The sequence below is a fragment of the Armigeres subalbatus genome, chromosome 2 (genome assembly GCF_024139115.2).
Source record: "Armigeres subalbatus isolate Guangzhou_Male chromosome 2, GZ_Asu_2, whole genome shotgun sequence".
In the NCBI taxonomy this organism is placed as follows: Eukaryota; Metazoa; Arthropoda; class Insecta; order Diptera; family Culicidae; genus Armigeres; species Armigeres subalbatus.
The window spans coordinates 451,043,541-451,061,101 of NC_085140.1; the positions used below are offsets into that span (position 1 = coordinate 451,043,541).

Here is a 17,561-nt window from a genome sequence, read left to right on the forward strand (position 1 = left end):
CCTCCTTTCAAGGGGTTTCAAGGGGCTTGAAAGCGTCCTTTCAAGAGGATCAGAAGCCTACTTTCGAAAGCTTTGGAATTCTTCTTTCAAGAAGCTTACTCGAAAGCTTGCCATCAAGAAGCTCAGAAGCCTCCTTCCAAGCTGCTTGAAAGTCGCTTTTGAAGAGGCCCGGAAGCCTCCTTTCAAGAGGCCCGGAAGCCTTCTTTCAAGAGGCCCGGAAGCCTCCTTTCAAGAGGCCCGGAAGCCTCCTTCCAAGAGGCCCGGAAGCCTCCTTTCAAGAGGCCCGGAAGCCTCCTTTCAAGATGCTCGAAAGCTTTGTAATTCCTCTTTCAAGGAGTTTGAAAATCTCTTTTCAAGAGGCTCGGAAGCATCCTACCAAGATGCTGAAAAACCTTCTTTGACGAGGTTCGGAGGCCTCCCTCCAAGCCTGCTTTCAAGAAGCTTGGAATTCTTCTTTTAAGGAGCTTGAAAGCCCCCTTTCTCAAGAGGGTCCTTTCAAAATGCTCATGCCTCCTTTCAAGAGGCTCAGAAGCGTCTTTCAAGATGCTCGGAGGCTCCGATGTTTACTTTCAAGGGGCTCGAAAGCCTCCTTTCAAGAGGCTCGGAAGCCTCCTTTCAAGAGGCCCGGAAGCCTCCTTTCAAGAGGCTCGGAAAGCTCCTTCTAAGAGGCTCGAAAGTCCTCTTTTAAGAGGCTCGGAAGTCTTATTTCAAAAGGCTCGGAAGCCTCCTTTCAAGGGGTTTCAAGGGGCTTGAAAGCGTCCTTTCAAGAGGATCAGAAGCCTACTTTCGAAAGCTTTGGAATTCTTCTTTCAAGAAGCTTACTCGAAAGCTTGCCATCAAGAAGCTCAGAAGCCTCCTTCCAAGCTGTTTGAAAGTCGCTTTTAAGGAGGCTCGGAAGCCACCTTCCAAGAGGCCCGGAAGCCTCCTTCCAAGAGGCCCGGAAGCCTTCTTTCAAGAGGCCCGGAAGCCTCCTTTAAAGAGGCCTGGAAGCCTCCTTTCCAGAGGCCCGGAAGCCTCCTTTCAAGAGGCCTGGAAGCCTCCTTTCAAGATGCTCGAAAGCTTTGTAATTCCTCTTTCAAGGAGTTTGAAAATCTCTTTTCAAGAGGCTCGGAAGCATCCTACCAAGATGCTGAAAAACCTTCTTTGACGAGGTTCGGAGGCCTCCCTCCAAGCCTGCTTTCAAGAAGCTTGGAATTCTTCTTTTAAGGAGCTTGAAAGCCCCCTTTCTCAAGAGGGTCCTTTCAAAATGCTCATGCCTCCTTTCAAGAGGCTCAGAAGCGTCTTTCAAGATGCTCGGAGGCTTCGATGTTTACTTTCAAGAGGCTCGAAAGCCTTCACATGTCTTTATAGTCTTATAGGAATGCTGATGAAACTAAATTTGAACTAGAAAGTTTCACGGAATAACAAAACTTTTAGACAACTTTATGGAGAGCCATACTACCCAAAATCGCATATTTGTCCTATGTGAATAGGTAATCCAGCAAAGATGGGGCTGATACAAGATCATAGACAGCATATATTTCGTTAGTTTTCAGCTCCGTTTTTTATTCATCTCATAAGTTAAAGCCTGTCCACGTTAAATTTCGGACACCCATCATCCAACGCGATTTTTAACCATTTTTACCAACCACTGAGACGTACTATTTACATGACAGCTCAATCTCTTCCCTTAACCGCTGCTTTCAGCATGTTTTAGCTCTCGTCCAAATTGATGAAATGGCGACAAATGAATTGAACATTATCTGACTGTCCGAAATTTAACGTGGACAGGCTTTATGCTTATTTTCACTAACAGTGAAAAAATAGGGGGTACCTCTTAAGAAAAAGGTTGAAAACCGCTGATTTAGAGCATGTGTTCCCAAACTGTGGATCGCGAAACATAAAACGTGATTTTCAATCCAATCCATTCCAAAGCTAATTCAAATACAATCCTAATCCAACTCCAATCCAAATTCAATCCAACCTTATTCCAAATCCAATCTCAATCAAATCCAAATCCAATTCAAATCCAATCAAATCCAATCCATATCCAATCCATATCCAGTCCAAACCCAATCCAAATTCAATCCATATCCAATCCAGTCAAATCCAGATCCAATTCAAATTCATTCAAAATCCTATCCAAATCCGTACCTTTCATCCAACTTTTAGTTTCGCGTATAGTACACCATCAATCTGAACTTCAGCATGTTGATGTTGACCTTCCGAGGAAACGCCTTGCAAATTACATTTATCATAAATTTCGCAGATATTATACCTAAATCAGAGACGTGTAAACTAGTACTGCTAGCCAATAATTCCAAATAACTGGCTTTATGAACAGTTTCGAACAGTGCAGGATTGAATATTTCTCCGTTTCTCTCAGATTTCGTTATATCATAGCTCAACTGGTAGCCTCATGTACACTAACGCCGCCAAGAGGATACATGAAATCTAAATTATTATTTTTACTAAAACCAATAGGGACTCGGCAGATATTTTTCCGTCCTTCGTCGTAGGGGCTAAAACCAACGAAAGCAACGTACATTTGCTAGAACTCCACTATAGCAGAACGTTTCTTCTGAGCTTACCATTTGGTATGTATGAGTTTTACAAAAAAGCGTCTTTTTTATTGGTTTTCGAGACTATGACGAACAGACGAAAATACCTGCTGTGTCCCTACTCGCAGGACTTTGAGATATTCTAGATCGTAATACAGTTTTCGGCCACCTTTCAGGCACGCTTTATAATTTTCTAAACCACAAAACCATTTTCCAACTGTCTTTCAGACGAGCCTTGTGGTTCTTCAAACCACCAACCATTTTCCAGCGGTCTTTCAGACGCGCCAACCTAAATCATTTTCCGACATTCTTACAGACGCGCCTTGTGATTTTGCAAACTAAAATATATCACTCGTCACAATTTAACCACTTGAATTCAACTCACCTCATGAAATCGGAGTCAGAATCCAAAAACTAGACTGGCGGGATCCCGAAGACGAGCCAGCCTCGGGCTGAAAGTCTCCTTAATAAAGACACAAAAAAAAATGGCGGGATCGCCAGTGACCTTAAATGGCCGAGACAGAGACTCTCCGTGGATTCGTGTGCACGCCGTGGAAATCTGACCAGAAGAGGCAGAGTCATGGCTTGCTGCTCACCGATTGACATCCTTTGGTGTGAATCTATAAACACACGCTGAAGGCATTTTACTCAAACCCCACACAATACATGTCGAAGTCGAACATTGGGCGGCTACAGGATGGTAAACTGGCCCAAGACTACGCGCAGCAACTGAAAGCAGCACTTTTAACTTTAACTCAAATGCTGCAAAGCATTTTTTTTATTAAAAGGTGGCCTTAAAGGAGGGTGGCTTTAAAAAAAATAAAATTTCATAGAAATTCATTCATCACAAATAATTCAACTGAAAATATAGCATCCGATAACGGGTATGGGTTTTGCATAGTGATTTCGGATCCTGTCCCAGTGTACAGCGGTTGTTAAATGCGTAAGCGATACAAAAGACCTGTTTTCATTAAGATGCGGTTGAGGCAAACGACGAACCCCGTCATCAGAAATGTATAATTGATTGACAGTTCCGGAAACAATGTACTTCGATACCGAACTGTTGCGTGTAATGATATGCCTTCGATATCCAATTGCACACCTTGGTTAAGGGTATGCCATGTTCTGAATAATTAAATTGGTTTTGATTATAAATCAAAATTCTACAGAATTGCATCGGATTGAATCATGGTTACCGTGGTAGTTGTATTGTAATCTACTATTTTCTTTTGTGAGACGTTATTAAACCCATATAGAAAATGCAACAGTTTCTGTAAGGCAATTAAATATTCTATTCAACTAGTTTGTGGTAAAAAAACAGTGGCCTTGGATTGTCTAACAGATACCTCCTAATTTTCTATTGAAACATATTTCTTTTAATCCATTAATGTTTCTACCATTTTTTCCCAGAAAAATGGAAACCCTCGAAAGTGGCCTTGAACGACTTGTTCCGCGCGCTGCAGGTCGCCATGGAGGCGGGCATGACCGAGCCCAGGACGCAGCTGAACGGTGTTGTCGTCATTTTCGACATGGACGGACTGTCGTTGTCGCACATTCTTCAATTTACGCCCCGTTTTGCGGCCATGGCCGTCAACTGGGTTCAGGAGTGTACGGCCATCCGGCTCAAAGCGGTCCACATCGTGAACAATTCCTACCTGTTCAATATGCTGTTCACCATCTTCAAGCCATTCCTGTCGGAGAAGCTGCGGAAAAGGGTAGGGAGGGATGATGCTTTCACCGGGGAAAAAAACTTGACTAATGCCATTTAATGTTTGCCACAGATTATATTCCACTCCAAGGACTGGAAGTCGTTGACTTCATACGTAGATCCGGCCTGCATATGGTCACGGTATGGTGGTACTATGGATGTTCCAGAATATGAAGGACGATTGGTCGGAGAACTGTTCGCACTGTACCATAAGGAGTATGAAGGTAATTTGTTGGAAAACTACCTTAGTAACAGGTTGTTAAACTAATTTATGCTGTCTCTTTCAGTTGCGAATTCCTACGGATATACTAAAAAAGTGTAATATTAGTATGCAGCTCAATGTACATATTTATGGATACTTTAAAATGCGGTATGGATGCCTGTTGAAGGGAAACACATTTTTTTCTGATAAGCATGCGCTATTCGATGTGATAAAATATCATTCCATGGGACCACCTGAACAAAAATCATTGGCTTAATACTTAATTTGATATAAATTATTTGTTTTTAGATCATTTGTGTAAATAAATATACTTTTAGAACGACAGTTTATTAGATCACTTCTATGTATCACATTGCATCCCGTCCGCTTTGGTATTACTTTCATATTACAGGTGATCTTCGATAAAACGTACCCTCGGCATAACGTGCCCCCACAATCATGGATCACATACAATTATTGGTCGCTTTGATGAGGAAAGAGCACAAACTGGCAAACTAATCAGACTTGAGCAGACAGACTTCAGAATCACAGAATCACATCAATACTCCTCTGATACAGTAACGAATATATAGTCAGCATTTTTCTTTTGTAAACAAAGACAATTTGCTATTTTGGACACAATTATTGGTTGATAAATGTTGTTGGTATCTTCGATTTTCGTGACATTAACTAAGTTAGATAAGATTATTTAGATAATATTGTAATTGGTTCAATAAAAACAAACTGCATTGAACATTATTTGCCTTTATGTCACTCTATTGATGATTTTGCTGTGATGGGGCGAAGTTATTAAGCTTGCACTGGCTAATAAGTCTTTGTACGCTCTCTGAAACGAGTAAAAAGAAATATAGGGTTTCTTACCCCATTCCCGGCCTAACATGCATACGACTGCATTATTTAATTGATATTTATGACAGGAAGCAACTTTTCCTAAATTTCGTGGGCCGTGCAATACTGCAATGGGGTTCACGTCTGCTAAAAAATAGCTTTTCTTGGTAAACATCGTTTGAAAAAGCTTTTATTTTATTTAAATTAACGAGGGCCAGCACTCATTTCAGTCATAGCGATTTCGTTTCCGGCCCACTTCCAAACCAATTCCCGGCCTAAGCAAAATTTCGCTTAATCTCTCAACATCTTACTCTCATTCTCTCTTAATTAATTATATTAAATAGATTTCCTATGAACGATGAAGAATTTTTTTTCATACTAAAGAAGACTCCTGGCCTTTTGGCAGCACGGTGCGGCTAGAAGATCTTATACCGAGGTGAATTTTTGTTCGGTTTGAGGATACATCTTTAAATGTATTCTAATATGTTTATATTAGTTCTAGTGAAACGAACAAATAGAAAAGATTAAAGTGCGTGAGTTTAGAATTATTGTGTGGTGATTAACAGCTTCAAGCAATGATTATATCGAGAACTGTGACGATTTTCAGGTAGGTGCACCCAACCGGCGGTTGTTAGATTTTCTAACAATTCTGTATAAGAATCTAACAAAACTTGTATAAGAACTATGGGCATATGCGAGATTGTTAGATTCTTATAAAAAAAATTTAAGCTCTCAAACAAATATTGTTAGAAAAGCTTACAAAATTGTTAGATTCTTATACAATACTTGTATAAGAACCTAACAATTTCGCATATGCCCAGTTCTTATACAGGTTTTGGTAGATTCTTATACAGAATTGTTAGTGCTTGTGTAGGTCATACGCTCTATCCGCAAATGATCTGTCATTTTTTTCGCCTCCAGTATTTTTCTTTGTGAGAAATTAAGAAAATTTTGTGGCAAATTAGTGAAAGCATTTGAAGGATTTCAGCAGGATACCGCATTCGATGAGATCAACCATAATGGATCAATCTAGCTGCGAGAGAAGAATATGCCAGTGAGTTGAACGCTAGCGGCCACCTTTACATTGTAGTGACTTGACCGATCGATCCGGATCAAAGGCAGCTACATGCTCTGCACGCAAGTATTTTCGGACGAGAAAAATCAAAATTATTCGAAGGTTACTGGGCAAATTAAAAATATCGTGAACTGTTGTTAATATCGAGAGGATGTTGTTTTTTCCGCTGTGGTGAGAGCAAATGGGACTACCAATTTTACGTAAGTCAGTTTTGACATGTTCTATCTGGATTCTCAGGTAAGAATTATTATTTTTAGTTACTTAAATCCATAAACATGTCCCGATTATCCTTAATATGTGCTTAAGACCCTATTTTTTCCCATAATGCGTTAGTATATGTATTCCAGGGTTGTGGTTAAGTTTACACATCTGCGTGCATTTTTTGCTTTGATTTTTTTCTGCCATGCTTTGTACAGGATGGATGTAAAATGCATCTTTTCTTTTAAATGATAATAAGAAAGAATAATCTATATATGAATCGTTGCCAGAAAAAGTGGTACATAAACCATTTTTGTTAATATTGAGTGTTCTACATAAACGGCTTCTATTTGCAAGCATCTTGCAACGCAACAACGAAAAAGTGACACGGACAGACAGACATTTGTTCAGTTTGACGAGCTGAGTCGATTGGTATATAACATCATGGGTCTCCGAGATTTCTATAAAAAGTTCAATTTTGGAGTGAAATGATAGCCTTTCGGTACAACTTTGTTGTACGAGAAAGGCAAAAAAATGGAAATGCACATGTACCACTTTTCCTGGCAACGATTTTTAGTTTTTAGTTTTTATTGCATTTTGTTCCGGGAATAGGTAGATTAGCGCATGATGAATATTTTCTGGTGGTGGTGCATTTAGACCGTGTAAGTCACAGAGCTATTGAATTTTATATCAGAAATCGCGAAAATACTTCATATAAAACTTTGTAACATGTTTAGTATAATTATCTTTAAAATGCATTGTTGATTTTTGTATTCGATGAACCTAGAGGAATCGTTTAGCTCACTGAGCAGAAAGTACAAATTTGGTAAATTTTGATTTGTTCAACGGATAGGTCGAATTGCCAGCTTGAGGCAAACCTCCATGACCTACCTTACCCTACCCAACCACCAACTCCGTAGAACTTATGAGGGCGTCGCCAAGTCAGGGGCCTCTCGTTAAGTAAGTTCTACATCAACATTTCCTTTCCTATCCCTAGTTACGGTAAAGATGGGCGTGGCCGGGAGTAGTGATCCTCATGCTTATGCAATTTTTATCTTAGATTGGAATTAAGGATAACTCCCCACCTTGATAGCAATCTGGATAAGGACTTCATAAGAAACATGAATATCACTAGTGTCCAATCTACGAAGTATACCGTAACAACGCTAACGCTGGCGCTATTCTTATACAGAATTGTTAGAAAATCTAACATCCGCCGGTTGGGTGTGTTTATATGAAAATACCGTTTTGTAAAAGTGGAAAGATTCACTCCGGCTCAGTGGTGTAGCAACGGAGAGCGAATGTTCGGAATCTACATTTTTATTTTCTATAATTGGACCAATTAGGAGTGAAATAAATGGTTGGAAAATATTGAGTATTGTGCGAAATAAATGGGAGACTTTTTTAAAATCATCAATCATAAACCTACGTCTTCCAAAAAGTATAAATCTCGCGTGATTTTTGAAAACGTCGTAAGTCCAAAAGATAGGCTCTCTTTGTTTACTTTCTCTTTCGATTATTACAAAGCCATACTAACATTTACATCGGATTTTCCAGCACCAACATGAAGAAAATAGCTTTGTCTAGTGTGCTGAGGTGAAAATATTGCAACAAATTTTAAACTTGCCTAGATATTAGCAAAAGAGAGCGTAATGAAAGAGAATCTCTCATTTGGACTTACGACGAAATTTCAAAAATCACGCGAGGATTTAATCCTTAGTTTTCTGTGCAGTGAGCCGGGAATCTGGTCCATAGGCCCAAGTAGTGATTTACCCTATTCAATATTTTTCCATGCTCCGCATCATTCTGGAGCTGGCCTACAAGTAGGTATTTATTTGGTATTCATTGACTACGGAAGGGATTTCTGTTGTCTGAATCACAAAAATCTGTGTGGCACCCAGGATACAAAGGATTTTCAGGTAGGGTTGGAGCTTTGTCTGACCCTATTCGGATAGTTACTGATGTGAGGCAAGGATGCATTTCGTCTCCACTGTTACTACTGTTACTACCGTGTACCAGTATAAGCAGTATTATATTGTTTTGGAACATCTAGACGACTCTAATTTGGCTAATGCTCACGAAATGCTATATTAATACAACGAGCTGACCGTTTGCTTCATTACGGCGGGTATCGATCACCATCAACGTCAGCATGACCATGTAGTTGAGTCTCAACGGGAACAGCTTCTCAAATTTTGCAGTAGCTGGACGATCGGAGGATTTCAATATCTTGACAGTCTGATATCATTAGATGGCGAAATTAAGATCGACATGGAAGCACGAGTCAACGAGGCTGGGGCTACCTTCGCGAGTTTTCGAAACATAACGCAGATGATGTCTAAAATTTATAATTCGTATGGCCTTGCAGCTGGGTTCAAAATACTCTTGGTGACAAATTTATGGTCTATAAATGAAAAGTAATGCATATTGTTCAAAATAAAAAAAAATACTTCGGATTTTTTTTTCGCTTCTGTATCTTCTTTTTTTTTGTATCGGGCTAATAATGGTTACCAAGCAAAAGGGTACCGGTTCTGTCGTATTGTCTCGTATCTTTCCAGCGTAGATCGCACAAACGGTGTGCGAAAAGGCCGAGGAATATCCGTCATCGTCCACTTGTCGTCTTGCGATTTTATGCGTAAAAAATCTTCACTTTAGCCTTTGTTCAATTTTTTTGATGGGCCGCCCTCTTATCCGGTTCTATTTGATGCCCTGATGCTCTGGACAAAATTTCAGCCAAGTCGGTCAACATTTGGGCAGTACTAAACTCGTTGGAAGTTTATATGGAAAAATGTATGCAGAAACATCCAAAAACAGTAAATTGTAGCTGGACTACACAACTTACCATGGAGAACTATGATACTCATTCAAATCTTGGAGAATTTAATACAGAATGTTATGCAGAAAACCGCGAGAAGATTCGAGTTTGCCCGGTTAAGTTATTAGCATTTTTCTGCAGTGAGGTTTGAGCAAATTTCGTTTCTTTTACCTTTGAAAAGAAATAAATTCACCCCTACAACACTCCAGTAAAATGCTAATATCTTTGCGTAATAAACTCTAATCTTCTCGCGGTTTTCAGCATAACATTCTGTATTTTATTTTGCAAGAACTGAATGAGTATCATGGTTCTTGATCGTAAATTGTGCCGTCCAACTGCAAATTACTGTTTTTGGATGTTTCTGCATACTTTTTTCCCTATGAACTTCGAACGGGTTTAGCATTGCCCAAACGTTGACCGATTCGGCTGAAATTTTGTCCAGAGCATCAGGGCATCAAATAGAATTGGATAAGAGGGCGGCCCATCAAAAATTTGAAAAAGTGTTTTTGAGCCACCTAATATATATATATATATATATATATATATATATATATATATATATATATATATATATATATATATATATATATATATATATATATATATATATATATATATATATATATATATATATATTTTATATATATATATATATATATATATATATATATATATATACGAACTCTATAGAGTTCTTTGCATCTTTCTTAAGTATGTGTCCAAATAGCTATCCTTCCCCTTCCTCAGCATTCGCAAGGACGTGGCCAGGACAAATCTCGACTTGTCCAGGCTTGTACCACCTACGAATTTGTGCGAATTGCTCAATGCTAATGTTAATGCTAAAAAATCTTCACTTTAGCCTAGTCACTCTTTTAATGGAACGCAATACCATCACTCTCCTGATCCCTACACTAAACTTTATTTTTATATGCCCTTTTCCATCGAAATGGAGGAAAATAGGAAAAAAAAATCAGACAGGCAAAAATAGAAAACACATCCGCGATCTCAGATTCCCGAGGGTTCAGAAAACAAACTCTGGCAGTATGGGTATCAAAATTCTTGGAACTGTTTTGAAAGCATGTTTTAGTCAAGTAGTTGGACCATAGAATTAATGGCGAAAATTTATACAAGCATAACGTCATTTTTCAAAACAAAATTATAAAATACAATGTAGACCGGATTTTGTCACTCCCCGATTTTGACTACTCCCGATTCGCTTTCGGCCCGATATCATCACGTTTCTGATCCAAATTTGTCACCCTCATCCTTGTCTATTCTCATAGACCGTTAAAAATATTTAATAAACATTTTGTCCTACTGGTCTCTGAAATGAGGGGGGGGGGGGTTGATTTTTAATTGCATTTAAAGTTCCAATAAAAAATAAATATTAAAAAAAACTCCTCGGATTTGTTAAAGAATATTATTTTTATTAATATTATTTTTTGGCAAAAAAATCCGAAGGGGGGGGGGAGACAAAATAGTTTTTAAATATTTGTATCGGCCTAAATAACAGTCACGCATTTTGCATTACCAAGACATAAGCTGGTTTATACTTGTGAGATGAATTTAAAATTGAAGATATTTTTTTTTTTTATTTTGTCACATTACCGATTTTATCCTAAAAAAAATGTAGCTTAGTAAATTTCAGACCTGGAATTCGGCAGAAAGTTAAGTTTATTTCTGATTCTTCAACTGAGATGTACTTGAGCAGCTGGCCAGAGGAATGTAAACTGAAACCAACACTCCGAAGAACACTTCAATGACGCAATAAGAATCAAGACAGCGAAATATAAGACGACGTCAGTTCAGCTGACGATGGGAACCTAACCCCGGTCTGTGGGAGAACAAGGACGCTATCCAACAGCTCAAGAACTATATAGCAGCTGATAAGGATATTGGAGCTGAACTCAAGATAGTCTCAACAAAGCTGACCACTTGTCTGCAAGCCAAATTCCAGTTGGAATGTAGAGCATTCGTTGTTGTTATCATTGCCATCGTTGTGCGAATTTATTCTAAGATGTTTCTGGAGAACACTCCAGTTCGCCGAATCCCACCGAGGACTATGACAATGTAATACACTTTCGGGCCATTTCTCTTTGTACCAAATTCGTAAGAATAGTTAAAAAGCTGTTTCACACTGCTAACTGAACCATATTTCATATAATTAATATTTGTTCATAAAATACATATTTATACAACATTTATGTATTGAAAAATATTGAAGGGTCTCCAGTAGCCTTGCGTGCAAAAGCGTAGGATTTTCAATCCGGAGATAGCGAGTTCGATTCTCGGTCTGGTCTAGGACGTTTTCGGGTGGAAAACATTCTTGACTCACTGGGCATAGTGTATTAATTGTACTTGCCACACAAGATACATACTCATGCAATGGCGTGCATAAGAAAGCTTTCAATTAATAACTGAGGAAATGCTTATAGAATGCTAAATTGAAAAGCCGGTTAAGTTTCAGTTGGAATATAGAGCCATCGAAGAAGAAGAAGAAGAAGATTAAAGAGCATTGCATTCCACAACTTAAAAACGGTACTTAAATCCCCATAAAAGTTTGTTTTATCTTACAATTGCTACCCGTTCGATATATAAAACGCCCACATCCAATGTATATCCACTGGATATAATTTATTTACTTTTCTAATAATACCCTTTTTCATCTTTCGCCATTGAAACCAGATCCACTGATCACCGTTTTACCCACCATCGTATGGGATGCAAAAGTAAACTGACTCATGTGTAACGATAACAGAAACCCCAGATAGCGTAAATAACAAAACTGTTCAAATCAAAAAGCAGATGATAAAATTAATCTTTTTTTGATACTGAAACTTGTGTTATCACTTATGAAATTGGCGTCGTCCCTCTTTCTTTTATCCAACGTATAATAGTGATTCAATCGATGTTATGAATCAGTATTCATCGTGTTTTCACCCTCATCGAACCTGCATTTAGCGTTGTTTACAGTCGCTGAAGCAATAATGGGTGTGTCAGAGTGGCTTGTGCTCATCATTCCCATTGCGGCGTATCTGATCTACCGGTGGAGTATCGCAACCTATGGCTATTTCGATAAGCGAAAGGTACCATACGTGAAGCCGCATCCGTTCTTCGGGGGCCTGTGGCCGGTTTTCTCCGGCAAGCTCCACCCTAGCGATGCCGCCGTTCTGGGGTACAACATGTTCCCGGAAAATCGTTTCTCAGGATTTTTCACGTTCCGCCAACCGGGATATTTGGTCCATGATCCAGTGTTGGCCAAACAGATTATGATCAAAGACTTCGATCACTTCACCGATCACATGAACACGATTTCGGTGGATGTGGATCCCATCTTTGGGCGTGCGCTGTTTTTTATGGACGGCGAACGATGGCGGCATGGACGGTCTGGATTGAGTCCCGCATTCACAGGAAGCAAAATGAGGAACATGTTTACTTTGCTGTCGAAGTATGTGGATGGTGCCATGCAGCGGTTGGCGCAGGATGCCGTACAAGGGAAGATGGAATTGGAAATACGTGATCTGTTTCAAAAGTAAGAATTATTCGAAAAGAGTGTTCAATGGTATTTAATGTGTTTTTGCGCATCTGTTTTCAGGCTTGGAAATGACATCATCACTTCGATTTCGTTTGGCGTTGAAATCGACTCAGTTCATAATCCGAATAACGAATTTTTCAAAAGAGGTAAACAGCTGGCTGCCACAGGAGGATTCCAGGGTCTCAAGTTTTTCCTATCGCTGGTTATTCCGAATAGTGTCTTCAAATTTTTCGGAATTAGATTTCTTCCCAAGGAAGTTGCTGATTTCTATGTTAATGTCATATCGAAAACCATCAAACTACGCGAAGAAAATAAAATCGTGCGACCTGATTTCATACATTTGTTAGTTCAAGCTCGTTCGAATGAACTTAAAGAAGATAAGGCAGACGACGAACTGAAAAGTGCTGGATTCACTACTGTTGAGGAGCATATTGAAGCATCAACGGAGAACAGTCAATATACCGATTTGGACATCACAGCTGTAGCTGCGTCATTCTTTTTCGGTGGCATAGAAACGACAACGAATTTGCTTTGTTTCGCTTTGTATGAAATAGTGGGAAAGCCAGATGTCAAACAAAAGTTGGAAGCCGAAATTGAATCAGTCAGAAATGAACTGGGAGGAAAAGCTTTGACCTACGAAGTACTCCAGAAGATGAAATACCTTGACATGGTCATAACGGAGGGTCTACGTCGATGGCCACCACTAGGATTCACCAACCGAGTTTGCGTTAAGCCATATACCTTCGAAGACTACGACGGTACAAAAGTAACCGTTGAAAAAGGTCAAGTTGTTCAGATTCCAATGCTGTCGTTTCATCGAGATCCAAAATTCTTCCCCGATCCATACCGCTTCGATCCGGAACGATTCTCCGACGAAAATAAACACAACATCAATCAGGATGCGTTCCTACCGTTTGGAAGTGGACCCCGAAACTGCATCGGATCAAGACTGGCACTGATGCAAGCCAAATGCTTGTTGTATTATTTTTTCGCAAATTTTTCAGTGGAGTATTCCAACAAAATGGATGTGCCAATCAAAATTAATAAGTTATCGTTGACATATACCGCACTAAATGGATTTTGGTTTAATTTGACGCCAAGAAAAGTAGCAACATGAGAAGTGTGGAGCATTTGCCAAATTGTCAATATTCATTATTAAGATTAATGTTTTAACCAATAAATAATATCATTACTAAAAAAACGTTATTCTCTTCTCCTTTTCTTTTGCACATACCTAGGTCATGATTGTTCGTTTCTAATGAATCGCCTACTTTGAGTATGCTTACAGCGGCATACTAGGAGTAAACTTTCGGAAACCAGAATGGTGAAAAGCATCTAAGGTTTAATATCTCGAAAATAATCACTTTAATCGAAAAAATATTTGGTGGGCGTAGTAGCGGACAACTTCCTACATAACTGGTACCAAATAGATTTTCGTGAAAAGTTCCTGTTGGTGAGAAAACCTGCGTTAGACCTTTTGACAAACGAACTTCAGATGGATCACACACCAGCGCCTCCTAAAGGCCGTCATGATATATCATATTAACACTTAAATAACAATGTAAACATGAAAATTTAAAATTAAAGTTGGAGGGCCAAGCCGGCCGAGCACTGTACATGTAAAAAGTAATTGTAGAACAGAAAATGAAACAATAAAGAAGAATTTTACTACTTACTAACTTCAGATGGTTAACTCATGCTGGCTATTTTAACCTATACGTTAGCGCTTGGATACGGCAACGGCGGGTAGGAAACCAACCACTGTATGTGATTCATTGTTGTTCATTAGAGTGATTCAAATTTTGACTTTTTGGCTCCTCTATAGTTAAACGATGATATTTGTGGTTTTAACAGTCTTCCTAAATTTTTAGCTAGTTTGGATGTTATTTGACTGAGCTCGCGTAGATTGAAGTTTGTATGGAAATTACTATATAAATCGCCATTAACTATTTTAACACAATCAATGGACTTGACTTGACTTGACCTATGGACTTGATAGAATACTTTGCAAGCTAGAAGATAGTTGTTGTTGCGAAGCGATCTGACTTTTGTAAGCATAGTTATAAAGAAAACAAAAATGCTCATTATTGATATTGCTGTTTTTCTTTTACGTGTTAAATTGAATTTCTCACGACTCACTATTTTCCTAATAACTTTTCTTGCAAACAACAAATCGTTTCGCAGCAAAGACGATCTGTTCCCTTACACAATTTTCTATGTTGCCAACGTACTCATATATTTTAGAGTTTAATAAGCAACGCAACGGAACGGTTTTCCACAAAAAATACTGTTTTCATAGCAGTTTTCATACGAACTTCAAACTGGACGTGCTCAGTTAAATTACTTCCAAATTAGCTGAAATTTTAGGAGGTTTATTAAAACAGCAAATATGTATCATAGTTTAAACATTGGGGAGCGGAAAAGTCAAAATTTGAATCACTCTAGTGCTCACCTTAATCAAAATCTTAGTCAAAAAATTGTGCTTACAAAAAGCACAATCGAGGAAACAAAATCTTCTTACCTGAAAAAGTCACAAAACCGATGCCAAAAAGTTGTTCGTTCGCCTAAGGGTTTTTTGAAAATTTATTCAGAACATAATGATCTACCAGTTTATCAATATCTAGTTTTGTCGGAAAGCTTTATCTAGTGTATACAAACACTATCAATTGATTAATAAAACTGTCTAGCAAGTTTGATTGATTTTTAGTATCAATGTGTTTGTTTTGTAGAAAAATGGCTTTTCCATTAAGAAAAATTCTGATAGTTATACTAAAATTAAACAAGAATGGTGGAAAAAACTGGCCGAAATAGCCGGTTTTGGTAATCTGTTGTGATCGTCGGTACAGTATGTGATACATAACTTTTAAAGATCACAATAATATGAAACTGTTTCCGACACTGGCCGTAAGTCGGAGTATATTGATCATCACAAGTGTATTCTTCTCCACGAAATTACGCAAAATCCTAAGGATTGCCCCTGAACTAGCTGATAGCTTGACACAGTGTGCGGAAATCAAGGTCAACGATATCGGATATCGTAGTCGTTGAAGGATACCGCGATCGTATCTGCCAGGAATATGAAAAAGCGGATGGAGCATGCTAGAAAAAAAAGTGTGGCAGAGCCGCAAAAGCTCTGGCAGAATGTCATATTCATAGACGAGAGAAAATTAAACCTTATCGGGTTCTTATTGGATCCAACGAAATTACCATCAACTACGTAGCAAAAGAGGTGGTCATGTAATGGTTTGGAGGGGTGCTTATAGTGCAAACATCATCAAAAACCTAACGTTTGCCAATAGTTCTATGGATTTTTCCGCTAATTTGGCCATTTTGTAGAATAACTTGAAGGCAAGCGCTGATAAATTGGGCCATAGCTCCAATCTTTATTTTGTCCAAAACAATGTTGCGAAACATTTTTACAATCTCGTCAAAGAGTAAAGTTTCCCCAATATCTAGACCTCAACCTCAATGAAAACCTAAGGTGTCCTTGTAGAAAGCTCGTGATCACACGATACAGAACATAAACCAATTGAAGAACATAAACCATTCGTGGGAAAATGGTAGAATAGGGTATCTGTTCCTATATCAATAACAATAAGCCAATGCGCATATGAAATGCATTTATTTCTCACCCAATAATCAAGAAACATGAGAATAATTATGCTCGGCTCACGTCATTTTTAATTGATAACAATTTGCTTACTTAAAAAATGAAATTGTTATCACATTATAAGAGTATTTAGCTAAAAAACATCATCACTGCCATGCACCTATTTCAATAACATTCAAAAACAGTTAATCCTATGCCTGTACCTATATCAATAATACTGTTTCCAACATAAAATACGCACACTATCACTTGTGTGTATACGTAACGATATGATTACAGTGATGCCGAATTCTTCAATGTTTTGTATTTGAGTTGAAATATAATTACAAAATTGCTGTTTTTGTTGCAGTATTCCATCTTATCAGTTCAATTTTGTGTTTGTCATAATTTATCTTTTCGATATAATTTATTTTACAAACATAAGAGTTGAATTTCACAGTGAAAGTTCATTCAAGCGTTTTGAATTAAAAATCTAGGTCGGCAACCCTTGAGAGTACTGCAAGCCAAGGACGGACAAGGATAATTTAGACGTTGTTCGAAATAAACCTATATAAAACTATAGGAAATCGCGTTAGTTTTTCAAATATGATTATATTTATAGTGAAATTGGGATGTGCTCTATGTGTTGTGAAGTGTATTTTGAAAGGATTCATTTGTTTCAGCTTGAAATTGAGTGGAAAACAACGGCTTGAAATGAGATGAATCTGCTAGTAGCAATCGAGCAGTGCATCAAATCAACAGTTCAGAGGTAGGAAAATGAAAATAAATGTGTTTTATAATTTTGTTTTTAATAATTTGAGTCTAGTGAACTAAAACATTACTCAAACGGAATTTTAAATAATATTCCAAACATTGGAGAAGGTGGTCTATTCATTATTGTGTACATACGATGTGAGAAACTGTAATCAAATTGATTTTTTATTTGGTTTATCGACGGTTGAGATTAATATACGGACTGTTATTAATATGGGAACAGATACCCTATCTCCCTGGAAACAACCCAAAACTGGTGGATTCAATGGAAAGTCG

General features: G+C 38.2%; 2 protein-coding genes across 2 annotated transcripts in view; both read left to right on the forward strand.

Annotated features, from left to right (window-relative positions):
* LOC134213738 (alpha-tocopherol transfer protein-like) overlaps positions 1-4,795 on the forward strand; it is a 35,948-nt gene extending 31,153 nt beyond the window's left edge. Inside the window, exons 5-7 of the mRNA XM_062693060.1 lie at positions 3,951-4,255; positions 4,322-4,472; positions 4,536-4,795. Of these exons, the coding sequence (XP_062549044.1) occupies positions 3,951-4,255; positions 4,322-4,472; positions 4,536-4,570 (491 nt within the window). The 3' untranslated portion in view covers positions 4,571-4,795. The remainder of the gene's footprint in view (positions 1-3,950; positions 4,256-4,321; positions 4,473-4,535) is intronic.
* Positions 4,796-12,241: 7,446 nt separating this feature from the next.
* Positions 12,242-14,107, forward strand: LOC134218202 (probable cytochrome P450 9f2). The gene is made up of 2 exons (XM_062697110.1): positions 12,242-12,919; positions 12,983-14,107. Exons 1-2 carry the CDS (start codon positions 12,375-12,377, stop codon positions 14,037-14,039), a joined length of 1,602 nt encoding a protein of 533 aa, XP_062553094.1. The 5' UTR covers positions 12,242-12,374; the 3' UTR covers positions 14,040-14,107.
* Positions 14,108-17,561: the final 3,454 nt, after the last annotated feature.